Source organism: Ambystoma mexicanum, chromosome 4q (genome assembly GCF_040938575.1).
Source record: "Ambystoma mexicanum isolate Mex_15411 chromosome 4q, UKY_AmexF1_1, whole genome shotgun sequence".
Classification (NCBI taxonomy): domain Eukaryota; kingdom Metazoa; phylum Chordata; class Amphibia; order Caudata; family Ambystomatidae; genus Ambystoma; species Ambystoma mexicanum.
Genome location: NC_090928.1, coordinates 296,707,663 through 296,726,553, shown reverse-complemented (window position 1 = coordinate 296,726,553; position 18,891 = coordinate 296,707,663). Strand labels below are relative to the sequence as shown.

General features: G+C 46.0%; 1 protein-coding gene and 1 long non-coding RNA gene across 2 annotated transcripts in view; one reads left to right on the top strand and one right to left on the bottom strand.

The window, feature by feature from the left end:
- Positions 1-18,891, bottom strand: part of NT5DC1 (5'-nucleotidase domain containing 1) — a 1,710,051-nt gene that overhangs the window by 1,645,349 nt on the left and 45,811 nt on the right. The window contains exon 2 of the mRNA XM_069607866.1: positions 11,481-11,572. Coding sequence (XP_069463967.1) covers positions 11,481-11,572 — 92 coding nt within the window. The remainder of the gene's footprint in view (positions 1-11,480; positions 11,573-18,891) is intronic.
- LOC138467679 (uncharacterized) overlaps positions 1-18,891 on the top strand; it is a 151,973-nt gene that overhangs the window by 121,412 nt on the left and 11,670 nt on the right. The gene's annotated exons all lie outside the window — the stretch shown is intronic.

Genomic DNA, 18,891 nt, shown 5'->3' with positions numbered 1-18,891 from the left:
TTGTTCTTCGGACCCCCTGGTGATTACTAAAATACGGAGGGAGCTGGAAAGGTTTGGGGTGCACGCTCGAAGGGAGATTCGTTATTTCTCCTGCCCAGAGGCAGCCAGAAGATACGGGGAAGGGGATAGACCTAGTAGGACACTGGCGAGACTGGGTAAGACTGGGTGGGCGCAGGCTCAAGTAGACTGCATTCTGGATGAACGAGGCAACCCCAGATGGGCTGATTTATATACTGCAGAGCCTCTGCCGCTGCCGGGGGATGGTGGGGGGGGAACAGGTCATACACTCACTACTGGAAGATATTCCATTATCACACCTTAACGACGAGACTAGGGAGGATCTGGAGGCTATCTGGAGTTCTATCAGGAATACGAAGCCATCCTGGCCCCCAACCTACTCGAGGTTTGGGAGGAGTTGCTTCTTAACTCCCTACTGCCGGAATCGCTCCAGGAGGCCATAATCATGGTACTTCTGAAACCGGATAAGCCAAGCAATGAATGTGGATCTTATAGGCCCCTTTAGGCCCTTTCGCTTATGAATTGTGACACTAAGATTTACGCTAAGGTTCTAGCCAACCGCCTTCTCCCTTTGATGCCTCATCTTGTCCACAGCGACCAAGCCAGGTTTGTTCCTGGAAGATCCACGGCTCTTAACGTTAGGTGACTTTTCAACATTATGGCCAGAATAGATCCTAAATCTAACACCGTTGCAGTGACTATCAATGCCCAAAAGGCCTTCGATATGGTATCATGGGAATATCTATTGGTGGTGCTGGGCAAGATGGGAATAGGGCCAGCCATGACAACATATATTAAACTATTATACACACAACCGCTAGCCAGGGTACTGTCATGGGTATCAGGCAGGTAGTTGGGGCAAGTTGGGTGGAGGCTTGGCAGGCCTGGCATAGGCACACAAAGAACCCATAACAAATCCCTCCTTTCATTCCTTCTTAGTGTTTGCAGTAACTTCCTGGTTACCACTTCCTGTTGCCAAACAGGAAGTGCATGATAACTCATGAGCTCTCTAGTGTTTGGGTGTGGCTGGCTATATAAGCCACACCCAAGATTCTTCCAGTGCTTCGTGTTGCTTACTGTGAGCTGTATCAGCAACACACTTGCCGTGCTCTGGATCAACAAGCATCTGCTTAACTGCTCCTGATCATCCTGTTTCTTCTTACCTGCTCCAGATTATCCTGCTTCTGCTTACCTGCTCTGGATCATCCTGCTTCAGCTTACCTGCTCCGGATCATCCTGCTTCTGCTAACCTGCTCCGGATCATCCTACTTCTGCTTACCCGCTCCAGATCATTCAGCTTCAGCTTACCTGGTTCTTACTCCACGCTGCAGCTATCTCCAGTCAAGAGGGGACTTCTACACAGGCACCTGTAAGAACAAAGAAGAACAGAGTTAACATGCGCACATCAGTAACATTGCGCATACTCAACGAATCTTCCCGCGACCCTGGAATCCAGGTTAGTTGCACGAGCGCACAAACCCCTGTAAGAAAGAAGAGATATTATTCATTGCGCTCGCTCCAATAACGCAGACACTTATTTCACTGTGCTCTCTCCCTTTACGCGGTGCATACTTCTCAAAAGCCTCTGTGCAAACTTACCTAACACCAAGTCTCCAGTAGCGCTGAACCCGGACTCGAGGCGCTAATACCACATAATTTCTCCTGCAAGGGAAAGGGAGAGACATTACCAGGCGCTCTCGAATTGAAGGCGCTGCGCAAACCTACCAGCAGCTAGCTTCTACACGCAGCGCTACTCACCCACAAAAATACCGGCAAACAAAGACAATATGGACAATTTTGGACACTCAACATTCTCTGCGCAGTGATCACTTGTGGGAAGGACTTTCTAGCCAGTGAAGAAACTGGCGCCTTGAACTCTCGGCCTCGCTGTGAAGGCATAAAACAGCGTTTGGCCTCTGAACTCAGCCTACAGACATTGGCACCAATCACATGAGTGAATCGTGCATCTGCAAATGCAGGATGGAGTGCACACCTACTAAAGATCAAGGTAAGCCCATAGGGAGACATCACAGCACACAGTAAAGAGAAGGGAAGGGCCCAGGGGAATCGGGTGAATTCAGGTCTGAGTGTACACCTTGTATTTGACAGGTATTCCTCTGGGTGAAACAGGGGAAGTGAATACTCGGGGTCAAGGGAGGCTCATCCATCACTCCTGCAGAGACACAGGCGAGTGTGACAGGTACTAGTCAACTCGTGTGTATCTGAACAATTCCCCCTGGAAAGCGGCACCTGTCAGGGCGGCCTTTGCCCCCTATCCTTTTTGCCCTTGTGATCGAACCCATGGCAGATTTAATCAGAGAGCATGGTATCCGGTTGGCTGGCCCTCCTGAGATAATATTCCTGTATGCCTACGATGTGATGTTGTATGTAAGAGAGCCCCAAGTCAATTTGAACCCAATCCTTAACGATATCAAGCAGATCAGAGAATTCTCTGGCTTCCAAATATATTTTTCCAAATCAGAGATTTTCCATCTTACGGACAGTACGCATGAACCCTGTGTCATCTTCCCCCTTCGGTGGTCCCCAGACAATATCAATATCTGGGGATGGTGATATCTAGAACATGCACATCCCTGCAGTGGGACCATCACGAGGCAGCTTTAATATATATGGAAAATAGGCTCAATAGATGGAAACCTCTCCCACTTTCGGCTGTCACCAAGCTCTCCCTGATCAAAATGATATCACTACCCAAGATATTGTACATGTTTATTAACGTCCCACTCTGGCCGGGGGAATCTAATTTTTTTTGCGAGGATACAGGGGCTATTGGCACAACTCCTGTGGCACTCTGGAACGGTCCGGCAAAAATGGGCGGAGATGACTTTTCCCTATGAGAAGGGGGGCTTCCTAGCACCTCACTTGGAACTATATTGGGTGGCCGCTCAGGCCCAGTTCGCTATATACTGGTATGCCCGGGAATGCCCCCTCCCCATGTCAAGTTAGAGAGACTGGCAGCAGGTTGCTCAGATCTTAGGACACTGCTGCTGGACCATCTATTTAAAGACAGCTGCCCATTCCACCCGGTTGCCTCCACGATTAGGGCCTGGCGGGCAATCTTTGCCTTCACAGGGACTGTCCGACCATAGTATCGGTGGCTTCCAAATTGGAGGTTCCCCGAACTGGGGCCCATGTGGTATGGAACGGTACAGTCAAAGTGGGAAGGTTTGGGCTACAGAGGACTGGCAGATCTATACCCGGAAGGGAAATTCATCACGCCCACTACATGGCGACCTGGTCATATGGGTACAGGGGTTGGGGGGGGGGTGGAATTGCTTCAATACTACAGGATTCGGTCAGCAGTGACGACCCGATGGCCAGGATACCCCAATTAACCCCCAGAGACTGCTGAGCTGGTGTATATAGCCAACTCATCCAGAGTCTGCAGACACATCCTCTCCACCCTGTATACAATTTTACTGGGCAGGATGGTCCCCCCGCCCCCAAACGCATGCATGCACTGGTCGGAGGAAATGGGTGAGGAACTGACGGCTGCCCAGTGGACACATATGTGTGGCCACACTAAGAGGGTTTCCCTGAGTTTCAAGTTTAGGTTCATGCAATTCAAAATACTGAACAGATTATACTACACCCCTGCTAAATTAAGCAAGATGTTCCAACAGGAGGGCCTTGTTTGCCCCAGGTGCGGGTCTGCCCAGGCAGATCACCTACATATGTTCAGGGGATGTTGCTACTTGAAAGATTTTTGGGAAAACGTCTTGGATACATTATCCATTGTGGTGGGTGCCCCGCTCCGAGTACTGTTTGGCATACGGGCAGATCTGCCGAGCAAAAGACAAAATGCATTTGTAAATATGGGTTCCACGATGGCCAAGAGATGTATCTTGTTGAAATGGAAAGATTAAAAAAACGCCTAAGGCGCAAGAGTGGTTGGTGGCTTTAACCTGGGCTCAGAAAAATGAGGAACTGTATGTGAGCACATTGCCCCCAACATCTAGACCCAGAAACATTTGGTCGGAGTTCCGTGATTATTTGGCTGCTGTTATGACCACAAATGAATAGGTGGGGAGTTGGCCACTACGAACAATTGTCATTGCAATATTATCTGTTCTGGTTTACGCTGGCTGTTTTTCACAAATACAACAAGCTGTGATTAACTTTGTATAAATTGCCTTGTTCTGATTCTTCATGTAATCTGCTGTACTCAATCAAATTGCCAATAAAATAAAGATTTTTCTTTTAAGAAATGTATCTGGCATTACGTGGAGAATGCTTTAAGCTATGTTTGTGGCATGGGGGGAGTAGGAATCCTATGAGAAGGGACAGGTGCACTCAAGGTGGCTTGGGTAATAATAGTTCTGGAATCAGAACGTGGAGCAGTAACCGTACCACTAGAGGTCGGATTTGCCCCTATTATTCCTGAAGGTGTACTAAGAAAGAGGGGCTTTTTGTCAGTTTGTACCACTGTTCCGTGAAGAGCAGTAATGGATTGAAAAAGAACAGCATTCTCTTGACGTGAAGTGGCTACTTGAACTTGCAACTTCTGTATTGGAGAAGCCAGATCTTTTAGAGTAGCCTCCATAGCTTAGGAGAGAAATGTATGTTCTCACAATCTGTTGGGCTCTTAACAGATTGATGAGTGTCTCTGGAACCATGAGGGAATTGCACCACAAAACCCCAGAGGAACTGTATGACCATTACATAGGGACAATGAAGACACTGTTCTTCCAAGGCGCGAGCAATACGCTGTAGGCACCCTCAACTGTAGAATGGCTTCCCCTGGAGCTAAAGAAAAGGAGACACCGTATTAATCAGGGAATATACAGGAATCCCCTATTCCAACCCCTCATATTCAATCATCCCCTTTAGTCAGAGGAGCTTGGCGTGATGCAAAAAAAAGAAAAACAAAAATAGCCCACTTGTCTGGGAAAAGTATGACATTACAAACGGTAGTTGCTACTAAAACGGCCTTGGGGACCTGGTTTAAGGAGAATGATCAACCAATATGGTTACATTATGATGTGTCAATTTGGCATAAACCAGCGCTTCAAATACAAAATAGAAGTTTATATTGGTTTAGTTGTATTAAACTAGGTATTTTAAAAGTGAGAGATGTTATAAGGGCAGAGTATAAGATTTTGTAGAATTGCAGATAAGTTTGGACCGTTATACAGAACTACGGTCACTGTTGACCCCAAGAATGAGTATGCTTGATAAAGCGTTAGAACCTATGCCAGAAACGCGTAACCTATTTGATAGATTGGAACATGGTGTATCAACCTATATGTATTGAATGCCTTTAGAAACTGTCCATTTGGATTCTTGGACAAAATTGAGAGAGGTGTAGTCAGAAGATATTAATTTGGAGATATCGGAAGCAGATTGGGAAGACTTGCTCAAAGTGGGTCAAAGAGCAAAGATGGATACAGGAATGAGATCAGTAAGACAGCAAATTGTTGGGCGCCTTTAATGGGCTCCGGTCAGAATGCATTAATTCAATATATTGGATGATGATATGTAATGCGGATGTGGAAATGATAGAAGTACATTATCACAACAACTCTGGAGTGAAGATCAATATCTCATGTTATTGAGCCCCTTCAACAATTGATATGAGTGATTTTCTTTTGTCTTCTTTCTTCTTTCATTCTAAGTCTTATGTTGTATGTGTATTTGTCTATACTGTATTTGTCCATAGATTGAATTTTCAATGATTAGACAAATAGAATTGAAGTAAATACAAATTGGCACTATGCTAGTATTTACTTAATTTACATCTTTTTTTTTTTACATGTTATATTACGCAATGTTTTTAACAATGTAAGTTTCAGCATTCTAAGAACTTTGGAGTTTGTATGTTATACAAACTCCGGACATAACTGGCTCTGCACCAACCGTAACAGACCAGATAGGTACAGTATTTATTAATACTCTCACTGAGTTACAGGAAGTTAGAGAGAAGAGCTCCTGAACTTACTCCAGGTATGGAGGGAGAAAGCGAAATTACCACAATCCAGGAGTTTAGTTGAAGATGCCTTAGAAAGCAATGTTTGAGTCTCCCGAAGATGCGGAATGCAGCAAACAGGAATCTGCAGGAGATTCCAAGATTGTGGCAACATTCTGCACCGCCTATAAAGCAGCAGAACGAACAGGTGGGAGAGATGTAATAATCAACGAAAGCAGAGAGACTCATTTAGATGAATTTAAAGATCTGTTAGGAGAACATAAGTGGATAATCAAATCCAAAACCCCAAGAAATACCCCAATAACCCCAACCAATCATGATGGTTGGCACAAAGAGGGAAAACCTTAAAACATTATTAAAGAAGGTATTTATGTCCAGTAAGGGGAGTGACTGAACTAGAACCCACAGCAGACTCGGGCCAGGAGGACGTGTTACCTCTTCCCGCAGGAGTAGGGTGGTTGCCACTTGGTATAAATTGGCAATCATGCCGGTTTAATTGCTTACTATCCAGCCCCTTATACAAGGATATGAAGTGTACCTGACGTCTAGGACAAACATAAGCAATTAAAGCTGAAAACTCAGGTCATAATGATGACTACCCCAAGTGAAAGTTGAGAACCAAGATGTGGGGAGACCTAACCAAGTCAATGCTAAAAACCCAGGTCATGGTGAGACCTACCTTCGGGAAAAAGATACCATAGTGGATGCTGAGAACCAGGATGTGGAATCTGTAAATGCTTAATCCTTGAAGTCTAGGGAAGAACTACTTTGAATCCTAATGTCTTGAAGAGACCTATTTGCTCAAGTGAAGTACCCTAGGTTGGAATGAAATCTAATGGTACAGCAAGGAGGGCTGGCCAAGCGTCCAGTTCAATCTGGAAGACAAAAAAGGCTAAGGTGAAGCTTGACGAGAGGTCTGTGAAGCCAGTGTCCTGGAAGAGGTCTTGAGGAGGAGTTTGAAAGCAGAGAGACCAAATGAGTTCCACACTGTGAATAAAGACCCGGAAGAGTCTTTTCTCTTTTGTGTTTAAGATTAAGAAAGGACTTCCCTACCTAACACAACTAAACTAAAGTACTTGTTGTCTTTTCGAAAGTTCAAAGTAAGTCTGTCCTCCGTCCCAAAAATAATCTTTACTGACCCTATCACTTAGGCTAAGTAACTAAAGACCAGGAGAATGACTGCCCCCTCCTGGGGTTGCTTTGCCAGCAAGTACTTCTCAGAATAGAATGTTCAAATAGCTTTTAGCTATTTCCTGTACTAGCTTGTTCAGTTTTTTAAGGGATTTGTCCACGTCTCCCTGTTTGGTTCTGTTTGACCTCTCAAGTGCCTTTCTCTGGACATATGGGCCCATGAATATTTATTTACTCTGTTTCTCTCACTTATTGTTGGAAACTGTTCACCAGTTCCTCGAATTCCACAGCTTCTTGATTATTATTTGTTATCACTTGTGGTATCCCGGTCTTCACACTGGGAGCTGTGTAATGTACCCAGTGACAGGTTACGTTTCCTTTGTAGGCTTTTCATTCACTAGGATCAATAAGTGGGGTTCCTGAGCAAGCTTCACTCTTCCTATTATGTATACAATTACTGGGACGAGTGTACTGCTCCCCTGTGTGATTCATACTCTTCTTAATGTATTCGCATTCACTGGGACGGGTAGACTGACTCAAGTCTTTATATTTACTCCCATTATTTTTAATAGGGATATTATTTTGCCTCTTGTTATCTGTGCCTTGTGCCCCAGGTCTCCTGCTCTCCATGTTACCTGAAGTGATAGGGCTGCATCATTGGGTCGGCACTCACCTTTGGCGTTCCTCAGTAGTTCATCAGGATGTCTGTTGCCCTTGCTTTTTCGCCTCGTTCTGACACGCTTTGGTGTCTTTCTCCCCATGTGGTCTCAGCGTGGAAAGGTTTTGCCTTTCATTTTCCATCACAGCCGCCACCAGGTAAGTATTCTCTCTGAGTGTCCACTTCTTGCTCGGGCACTTTGCAGCCATGGCTTCTCCCCTCCATGCTAGTTTCTGCAATGTCCCTCCAGGGATTGTTACTTGATTGGCAAGCGACCTTAGACCTCCCCCTCGCACAGTGCAGCTTGTGCACTGCTAGGTTCCAGCTGCTCTCTCACATTGAGAACAGCATTCTGTCCCGGTTACCTGTTTCCATCCAGCTGGTTGAAACTCCTGGGTCTCTCTCTCTCTCTTGGTCTCTGACTCCTCCCCTTTTATGATGCTATTCTGGGGCTTCCCCAGTTTCACGTAGCAGTCCTTTCTTTGTGTCGGACTTAAACCTATCATAATTCCTTTGGATTTCTTCGTCCCAATGTCAGGCAATTCTGTATTCTTACTTATTAATGGGGTTTAACTCACCTCAAGAGTCAAACAAATATATATCTTCTGCAGAGGTGTTGCAATAACCGATGTAAGAGGATTCTTGTTTTCTGGTGACGGACATAACCTTGGGTTGATTCTGAGTGCTACGGAAAGGGAGTTCTTCATCAGAATGGGAGTCCTTGTCCCCAGGAGGGGAGCCTCTCCCGGTAAGGTCCCGCTTGCCACCACTCATACGGGGAATGCTACATAGCGGGCTCACATCCCTAGTATCACAAGGAAATGCTCCCTCCTGAGGAGATGTGACTAAATCCTTTGATTCGTCACAATACCTGACAGCGTTTGCATTAGGAACTTCATTAACATTTCTAAAGACGCCCTTATGTCTTAGAGGCGTTTGGACCAACGCATCCCTTGATAAACATGTAAATAAAACAACTTCATCGTATCACAACTTTCTTGCATTACGTGTGTCTTGGCTCGACTTCGCTACACATACCATTTCAATTCCACCCAGTTCCTAATTCTAGAAAAATAAAATGTTAAAGACTTACATATATGTACCTCGATGCAAGAGGCGATTATTACATTAATTCCTAAACAGGGGAAAGATTCTTCAAAATGTGCTAATTAGCGTCCTATTTCTTTGCTAAACGTAGATGGCTATGAAGTTACAAAATATATAGGGGAATTAATAGGTGGTTCACAAGTGGGGTTTATGGACAACAGACATGGATATGATAAAATGAGGACATTATTGAATATAATAGGTTTGTCTCGTGAGAAGGTGGAAGAAATACTCCTTATTTCTTTGATGTTGAAAAAGCGTTTGATTGCGTGAATTGGTCGTTTCTTAATTTTACATTACTTCTGATGGGCTTTGGTCCACAATTCTTAAATGCAATAGGTGCTTTGCAGTGTAATATTTCAGCTAAAATATGGGTTAATGATGTTTTGTCTCAAGCTCTTTGGTTATTCAGGAGGAACTAGACAGGGTTGCCCACTTTCTCCCTTCTTATTTAATTTAGTTCTTGAACCATTGTTGATATATCTTAGACAGGAACAGAATATTTGTGGGTGGAAGTTAAGGGATGGAGAGGTGAAAGTTCTGGCATATGCTGATGATCTGACAGTGGTTTTGACAAATCCGGAGATGGGGGGGACGTTACTAAGAGGTATGCTACAGGAAGTAGGGGAATTGTCTGGGTACAAGGTAAATTGGGGGAAAACGGTGGTCTTTCCACTTAAGAAAAATCCACTAAATAGAAGATCGTTGGACTAGGATTGTCATTGGCCTGAGGTTTCGGTGAAATACCTACGTATCTATTTAGTGCATGACATTAGAAGAATGGTTGAATATAATGTGGATAGATCAAAGGAAGTGATGATTAAGGATATACAACGATGGGATAGGTTGCCTTTGGGCATTTGGACTAAAATAAATGCAATAAAAATGATGTTATTGCCAAAGGTTTTATATTACATTCAGTCTCTCCCTCTCAGGTTTACTAAAAAGGTGCTCAAGAGTATTGACAGGATTTTTTATGGATTTCTTATGGGGGAAGGGATATAGGCTGAAGATTCCACGATTTATTATGATACGTAGAGTTAAAGATGGGGGATTTGGCTACCCAGTGTTGGAAAATTATTATCAGGGTTTCTTATTAAAAAAGGCTTCCTATTACTTCAGAGAAAGAAGGGACTCGGACCCTTACTGGCTTTTGATGGAGCGGGAGAGATTATATCCTTTTTCTGTGAATTGTTTATATTCCTATGGAAGAATACCAAAATCTGCGGAAAAATTGGAAACAATGGTAGTTTCGAAATCTGCTCTTGTTTCTTGGATTGAAGGGTGTGGACAGTCTTTCTTTTTTTATGATTCGGCGTCAATTTGGCTGAATCCAGGTTTGCAAATTGAAAATAAAATTCTTAATTGGAGAGGTTGGGCCAACAAAGGTATTTTAATGATAGAAGATGTTTGGAGGTGTGGAATGATGGTTCCGTTTGAGGATCTGGTTAGTTGTTATGGGTTGACCAATAGGGAGTTCAGGAGATATATGTCCCTGGAGCAGTTGCTGAGGGAGAGATTACAGATGTTGAATGGTCCTTTGAGTTGTAGACCTCAAATCTGTGAATTATTTACCACACCACCAGGGATGGTCTCGACCTTTATTAAGTTGATGCCTTTACAGAAATGTATGTGAAACTCTTGGGATAAGCTGAGAATGGAATGGGAGTCAGAAATGGGAATGGAGTTGTCTGAGGAATCGTGGAATTATGCTTGGAGAGTAGCAGTGAAAGCCAAAGTTGATCTAAACCTGAGATACATCCATCAGCGCATTTTAGGTCGTATTTATTGGACGCCTGTGAGAATGAATAGGAGAGGATTGGCAGATACGGACTTCTGCTGGGGGTGTAACTGCTCAAGAGGGACCTTCCAACATCTGCTTTGGGAGTGTAATAGAGTGTTCGATTTTTGGAAGGATGTTTTGGATCGGGTCGATTTGGTGACGAATGATTTATTCCCTCGAACCTATAAGTCAGAAATTATTCTCTCGGTTGATAGTAGAAGTGGAAATATCTCTGATTCCCTGGATTGAATTGATAGAGCATTGTTGATGGCTATCAAGCATATAATGAAGGTGTGGAAATCTAGAAAAAAAACACACTATGAAAATTGGATTTCAGATATGCGAACACTTTCATGGTACGAAAAGACACAAGCTCTGAAGCGTGATAGGGAGGTTGAATATGGTGAGATGTGGGGATCGTTTAATGGTTAGTGTGATTAAAGTGTAGGACTTGCTCTGTAGGTGTGACAATGATATTGGGGGTTGGGTGGTGGGAGGGCGTTTGTCTTGTCTACTGTGTTGTCTCTGCTATGGCTTGTAGTTGAAATGAGATGTGGGGGTGGGTATCTTATGGTAATGTAATATGGCAATTGGTAGTGGCATGTGTTATGTACAAATGGATTTTATGAAACTACCTGCTAATCTATTCTCACATGTATGTTCTTCTGTTTCATAGTTTTGTGTAAATATGTGAAATAAAGTTGAAAAAAAAGACTTACATATATGGTATTAGACCTTCTATAGTCTATAAGTATTGTATAAATATTTATTTTGCAAAACTGTAATCTTCTCAGATAGAAAAAAAAAAGACATGCAGCATCTGGGAGGGAACATACCAAAAGTCCCAGCTTTCTGGAGTAGGATCAAGTAGATCGTTGTTGAAACCCCTCTCCGACACCAGGAACTCAGCAAAGCTGTCATATATAAGCTGAAATATTAAGAAAAACACGTTATCAGAGGGAGCTTCAGCAAAAGACGGCTGTGCAGATTGGGCTCCTAGTGGGCTCCCACCCCAAAACTCAGCAATAAATACCAGAGACAGGAGTCACAGAGATCAGCAGTGGGTAATTGAGGAAGTCACAGAATCTTACAGGTTGCAAGGAACCCAGAGAAGAGACAGTGGGAGTACAGTACAGAACCCAAGAGAAGGCATAACTTGCAGCCAAAATTGCGACCAGTCAATTTATAAGCATGGTCAAATATTGGTCACAGAAAGGGGGGACCAATTTCTCGTTCACCTAGCCCAGGGAAACATCACAGAAAGAGACCCCATTGAACCAATCATAAAAAAGGAAGTAAGTGGGAACAGGTGGGTGGCCTATAAAAGAGGCAGAGTGGAAAAGGAGAGACGATGTAACAATCTGGAGAGCTGCCAGTATCCAGGAACAGGCAGCAGAAGTATCAGGCACCTGAAGCTGGCTGGAGGTACCAGTCGCACAGCTGTAGAAGCCAAGCTGAAAGACTGAGCAAAGTGTTAGGGCTCGGAAGGGCTGAACTGTTCAGAACCCTGAGGTCCCTGGAGGAACTAAACTCTCAGTGTTGGTAGAACCTGGAGAGAAGCCTTTAGTACTGGCCCATCTTATTATCTGGAACCCTAGGCATACCTGTGTGCAAAGTTCACATAGCCAAGAAAGAAGGGCTCTATAACCCTTAAGGAGAGGATTAGAAAGTTGAAAAACAGCTTCCCAGTGTGAAGGACATCTCGTACTGCTGTGTGAACAAACAACTCAGCAGTACACAAGTTGGTGGTTTTCTTTAATTTCTTTTATTCCGTTGAGGTGTGGTTACAAAGAGCCCGCTCGCTCCCGACAATTATAGCATTGTCTTCTAGCCTAGTACTTCTCCTTGGGTTAGGCCATCTCCATAACCCTTTTTCACTTAAGTCTTAGCACCAGACTTAGGCGTTCTAGCCTCCGTTTTTCCTGTTCTATCAGTAGGCCCAGATATAGCTTTCTTCACCCGTCTCTGCTCCTGTCAGAACGTACTGCAATACAATTAACAGAAACACATTCATCCTGTCTTGTAACTCTCACCCTTTAAGAGGCATCCCCCCACCCATTAGTTGCTTTCACTTATACTGTCCACTTCCTTGCTTTCTCGCTACGGTCTATTACCCTCTCTTGTCATTGACTGGCTATTGGAGCATGGCCCCTCCACCTCAGTAGTCCCTTGTATCCAGGTTCCATTCTGGACCTCGAGGTCTACACCCCCTCCTCTTCCATCACTGCCGGCATATGCTCTGTGCACCCCCTGACGGCACTGTTACCTAGGTAAGGGGCCCCTATGGCCTGGTACGTGCTCTACAAACCCTGTTAATCCGGGGTTCGCGTTGTGGTTTCAGATGGCTGGGGCTGGTGTAGCTGTGGTTGGGTATCCGGGACCTGGCTGTTATGACCTGTTCGGGAGGCGGGTTCTGCGCCGGCTGCAATCAGAGCTGCTCCTCCATTTTGTGTTTCGGTGCAGTCTGTCGGGTGGCGTGGGCCATTGTTTCCTGGCAGTGGGATGTTGGGCTTTTGGTTTGGTCCAGTGTGCATCCGCCGCCCCTCCTCTCCTGGCTCTGCATGACAGAGCGGCCTGTGCCTGCACCTCACATATCCCCCCCCACCTGACTGCTGATGATCGGGTAGGGAGAAGGAACAAGAAAGGTAGTCCACTTGTACCAGTAAACGTCCGGGGCATGAGTCATTGAAAAGGAAAATCGAATGCAGAGCCAGAATGCATGGGGAGAATGTGGGGATTTGTGTCCTTAAGAAAGCCACACCAAGGAGGAATGGTCGCTGACCAGCGTGAAATGCTGCCTCAGCAAATAGTATTACAATTCTATGTCAAGACCGGAGGCAAGCATTATGCTTAACTCTTTATTGACACTCTTCACAATAGCCTCTTTTTAAAACAAATGTCCTTTTTCCTTTTTTTCAGTTAACAACTAAACAACAACAAAACTTCCATTTAAACATACAGGACTACCAATTGTAAGGAACTCATGGTAGCAACAGTAAAGACAAACACATGTGATCAAGGTTCAAGGGTGTTTAGTAAACTGTATAGGTATGTTGGAAAAACACCTCATCTAAACCTAAATCTAAGATGGGAGCAAGGTTCGACCATCAAATAACAATAAGGCAGTCCTAGTGGTGTCTTGTCAAATAAAAGGGCCTATACTAAGAAAAACCTATTGCCAATACTTACACCTAATACAAAAAGAGTGTGGGATAGTGTTCACAAGAAAGAAAGAAGTGTTCACAAATGGTAAGTCTGGATGTGGTAGCCAGGAGTCTACCTTCCCCACGTTTTGAGCACAGGAAAGGACAAGGCGGGACACCTGAGCACAGCACACTTTCGAGCTTTCCCTGCACAAGAATACAGTTCTGTTCTCAGGTATAAGGACCATCAGTGGTTAAGTTTCTTTTCTACAAAAAGTGTCTTGCCTCCGAGGACCTGATGTGTTCAAAATAACAAAACAAAAGGGTCTTCTCCATATGCACGTTGGGTGACGACTTTTCACCCCTGGATCCACCCCTTTCGGGCTCAGATCCACAAAAGTTCCTAGCGATATCAGGACCTTCAGTGAGGAAGTTTCTTGCTTCCGAGGGCCTGATATGTTCAAAATTATAAACAAAAGTTCCTTCCTGATTGCATTTAGGGTGATGATTCTTCACCCCTGGGACCCTCTCTTCCGGGCTCAGACCCTTCTCAACTGTTTGCCTCCCTCCGTCGGGTTCACTACGGCTTTTACTCTTGAATGTCAACCTCCCTCTGTCAAGTTCACTATGGCCTGTATTCAAAGATACTTTCACCTTTCGCATTCACAAGACTTAATGTCTTTTTAAACAATCCACTGTGGATATCCCTTCGTCGGGTTCACTCTTGTAAACATAATGTCCATTGGGGCATCATGCTTCACCCCCTTCTGTCGGCATCCCTCCGTCAGGTTCACTCTTGCCAACCACACAGTTCCTTTTCCTTTCTCACTATGCGGGACTCAGTTCTCTTCGTCTTCCAATTACTTGTCGGGCAAAGACTTTAGACTGTACAGGGGGTTTGCTAGACCCCTGTATGACCATTTTGACCTTTTCTTCCGGCTCTCCTAATGCCTTCTGGTATCGGTAGTTTCAACAGTATGCAAATAAACAAGAGTCTCTCGAGAGAGCACCCATGTGGTGCCGGACCCCTCTGCAGCTGGTTTTCCCCTGAGATGTTAACAGTTCTTTGATTTCTCTTACTTTGCCATTCACAACTTTCGCTCAACACAATGCGGTTTCTCATCAGGTCTTCTTTCGACTCACTGGCTGTGATGAACAGCTTGGCTTTTCTTGTCTTTGGAGTCAAGGATGGGACCACGGTAGCCAGCGTCTCTCCCTGTCCTGGTTATCAGTGTAGGAGGGCTCTGTGCACCGTTGACATTTGCTGCAACACACGTTGGCTATTGTAAGTGGTCTTACAATTCCTTTCATGGAGGCTTCTCCAGGTCTGGGTCGGAAAGGGCAAGGTCACTTGTCGCTCCCTCGGTTCTCGCTGCCTTTGTCCTCCTCGAGAAATTCCGTACTGGGATAGCCGTTGCGTTGTGCTCCTCCTTTTATCCCCGTGGGGAAGGGAAAGGGCTGTGAGGTGTGTGATTCTGGACAATTACCTCCCTTTGCCTGACCGATGTTTTGGGACATGTCAGGTAAACGGCTCTGGTGTGAGTCTGTTGTGTTTCGTTCCGCGAGAAAGTGTTCGTTTCGGGAAAGGAGGGGGGTAGAGTTTCTGAGTATCCTACGTGATAGGACAGGGAAAAGGTGTTGGAAGAAGGGGAATATCGCGTCTCACCGTCAGTGTCCCACTTCCACTCTCTGAAGACCTCCCATCCAGATGATCCACCCACACTTGTCCACCCCCAGGAACTGGATCCAATAGCGATGGCTGTGTCATGGCCACCTGGCTAACAGATCCCCGGGGACCAGCAAGTGAGACACCTCTAGGTTTCTCACACAATCCCCAGAAGTCCCAAGTGTTCCTGTAGTTTTGTGCTTCTTCGAAATAACCAATCCTGGCCCAGCACAGTATCCATGTCATGTCCGGTCCATAACTCCTCCTCTTTCTTTGCTGCTCTTCCACAGATAAGTACTGTTTGCAGTGACTCTCATATGTTTTACTGTAGCATGCATTGATCGTTAGGCTGTCTAATGAAGTATTAGCAGCTGTGATTGTATGCGAATAAGGGTCAAAGGGTGACATGTATCTGCAGGCGTAAGTTAGCACAAACCCGAACTTTGGGCTAGAGACGCAGAATATAGCCTCCGAAGCAGGCGCTACTACAGGAAGCTAAGTTGCCAAATTGAATTTGGGCGTTCGAGGAAAGGACATAGCATTTCGCCCTGCACACATGCGCAGTAGTAATTTACACGATCGAAACATGGAGAGTTACCAATTACGAGCTATGGTCCACAGGGTCTGTTTAAGGTGCCTTCTCTCATTTGAGCCTACAGCGTCCAGGCATAGATTGGCACAAGCACCAATGAATAGTGAAGAGTGCCCAATTAGTAAGAAAAACACACATGGAGCCATACAGCTCCCCTGCAGAATACAGTGAGGAGGATCTGAAAGTGGATCAGGAACTGTCTCCGAGTTTCAAGAGGATATTGCTGGACTCGCTGGCCATAGCCATGTCTCAAGGAGTTCAGCAGATTGTGGAAGGCCTGCAAACGCTCAAATCCCTCATAGTGAAAAACAGCATGGCTCCTAAGAAAAGAAAAAGAGAGCTCAGCCCAGGGAAGGAACCTCTGCATGATATGATATGATATGGCATTTGTAACGCGCCTATACACAAGTGTTTCAAGGCGCGACGAGGCAGGGAGGGGGGAACAGGGGAGACAGACAAACGATCCGACTAGGCCAGGTGTCATTCAGATCGCGCAAGTGCAGGGGTAAGGGGACGGGAAAAGTGCAGGGGGAAAAGGGAGAGGGGAAGTGCAGTACAAAGTGATTAGTAAAATACAAGATAAATAATGAGGGCCAGCTGGTGGCAAGTGCAGGATAAGTGCAGACAAGTGCTGGGAAAGGGGGCTGTAGGGATACAGAGACAGTCCCACAGTGCAGGGGTTGCCAGGGAGGCAGTGCAGGGGAGAGTGGCTGGGCCAAGGACCGAAATTGGTGAGTGGCCCAGTTGCTGATTCAGTACAGTTACAGTGATTTAGCAGGGGAGAGGGGGAGAGAAAGCAGAAGCAAAGAGGAAGGTTTTGAGGTGCTTCCGGAACCGTAGATGGTTCTCCTCAAGTTTCAGGGAGGCAGGAAGGCTGTTCCAGAGGGAGGCCCCTGCTGCGGAGAGAGATCACCCCCCAACTCGTTACTTGGAGAAGCGGCTGACCCTAAGGGAGTTGGAGGAGGAAGAGCGAAGAGCTCGAGAAGGAAGATATTTAGGAAGAGAGAGTTGAAGGCATCACACTCCAGAGAAAGCGGAGTGTCTAAGGGGGCGTTAAAGGCCTGGATGACTACCCCATCTAAGCTAAGATCTGCTTTTCTTGGGAAATCAGTAGTGCCAGTCCTCATTCCCCCTACACCAGGGGCGAAAAACACAGGGAAGCCAATGAGGGTCGAGATTCCTTCTGAGAAGGAGGGGGGAGGATGACAAAGCTACCAAGATGATAGAAGTGGGCCTTTCTAAGGCAAACATAGCACCAAAGGTGTCCAAGTCAATGTCGGAAGTGGGGGGCGACATGAACGACATGTTTGACCCTGATAGTATACGTCACCCTCAGACCACTGGCAAAGAGTATGGACCAGGCATAGAGGACCAGGGATACGGGTGAGCCCGTGGATTCGACTACGCTAGCGAGCTGGGCACAGAGAGCAGTATGCCTGCTGGGTAGTGCCAGCTGCGCTCTGTCGGCAGAAAGGCAGCGCACTCTGCTCCTTAAAACTTACAGCAAACTAGGAGACCTGGCGAATTACGAAGTAGGTGAAGCAGCGCAAGACTTCCTTTGTGGGGAAGCTTTTGTGAAGGAGATGTCCCAGTTTGTAGGGACTTACACGGCCCTGGAGAAGGCTCAAACCCCTATCAGAAAATATTCCCAGGACGTGTTTTCGCAGGGACCGGTCGACACAGGGGCGATCGACGGGTCGGGTCAGCTTCTCGAGGATGCCTAAAAGGCCCCAGAGCCCAGTACTGGGAAAGCCGACAAATAGACGCCTTCTTCCCGTCCAGAGGCAGAGGTCCCCATTGGCGGAGAGGTTGTGGCAGATATAGGCAGCAGACCGCTGCCACTGGTAAGTGTGCAAAGCAAAAGCTATCCCATGGTGGGAGGAAGGATGCAAGGGTGTATACGCAAATGGCAGGCGCTATCATGCAATGCTTGGGTCTTGCAGACCCTTGCTGGCTTTGAGCTGGAGTTTGTGAATCCCCTGCAGCAAGAACAGCTCCCAGAGAGGGTCAGAATGGCGAAAGAGGAAGGAATCCTCCTAGACAGGAAATTAAATACCCTAGCAGGGAAAGGGGCAATAGAGCGATGCTTAGGCGAGCGTACACGTTTCTACAGCAATAAATTCCTGGTGCACAGGAAAGGGAAAGTGAGACCAGCGATCAATCTGAAGGAGCTAAACAGCTGGCTGGTCTATCGATATTTCAAGATGGAGGGCATACACCGCCTGAAGGACATCTTCCGCAAAGCAGACTGGCTGGCGAGGCTAGACTTGAAGGATGCGTATCTCACCATCCCAGTAGCGGCGCAATGCAGGGACTTCCTCAGATTTTTGTGGAGAGGCCAGAGCTGGTGGTGCGCTTACCTGCCCCTCGGACTAGCGTCGGCCCCATGGGCGTTTACCAAGGTAATGCGGCCAGTGGCGGAAGCCATCAGGGGCAGAGGAATCAGGGTCATTGTCTATATAGACGACATCCTGATCCTGGCACAGGACAAGTCGACGCTAGCAAGGCAGATTCAGTGGGTATGCTCCCTATTGACCTCATTAGGTTTCCAAGTGAACAGAGAGAAGTCGGAATTGGTTTCCGAGTCAGAGGATGGAATTCTTGGGGTGTGTTATAAACACCAAGACACACAGGAGCTGGCCATGCAGAAGATGAGAACAATAAGAAAAGGAGCTGAGGGTGGCGCTGCTGAAGACCCATATTTCGCTTCGGAGTCTAGCCAGGATAGTGGGTCTCCTGGCTTCGTCGATCCAGACGATATTTCCCGAGCCCCTGCATTACAGAGCCTTGCAATGGCTCAAGATCAGACATTTACAGGGAGGGGTCCGGTACCATCAGATGGTTCC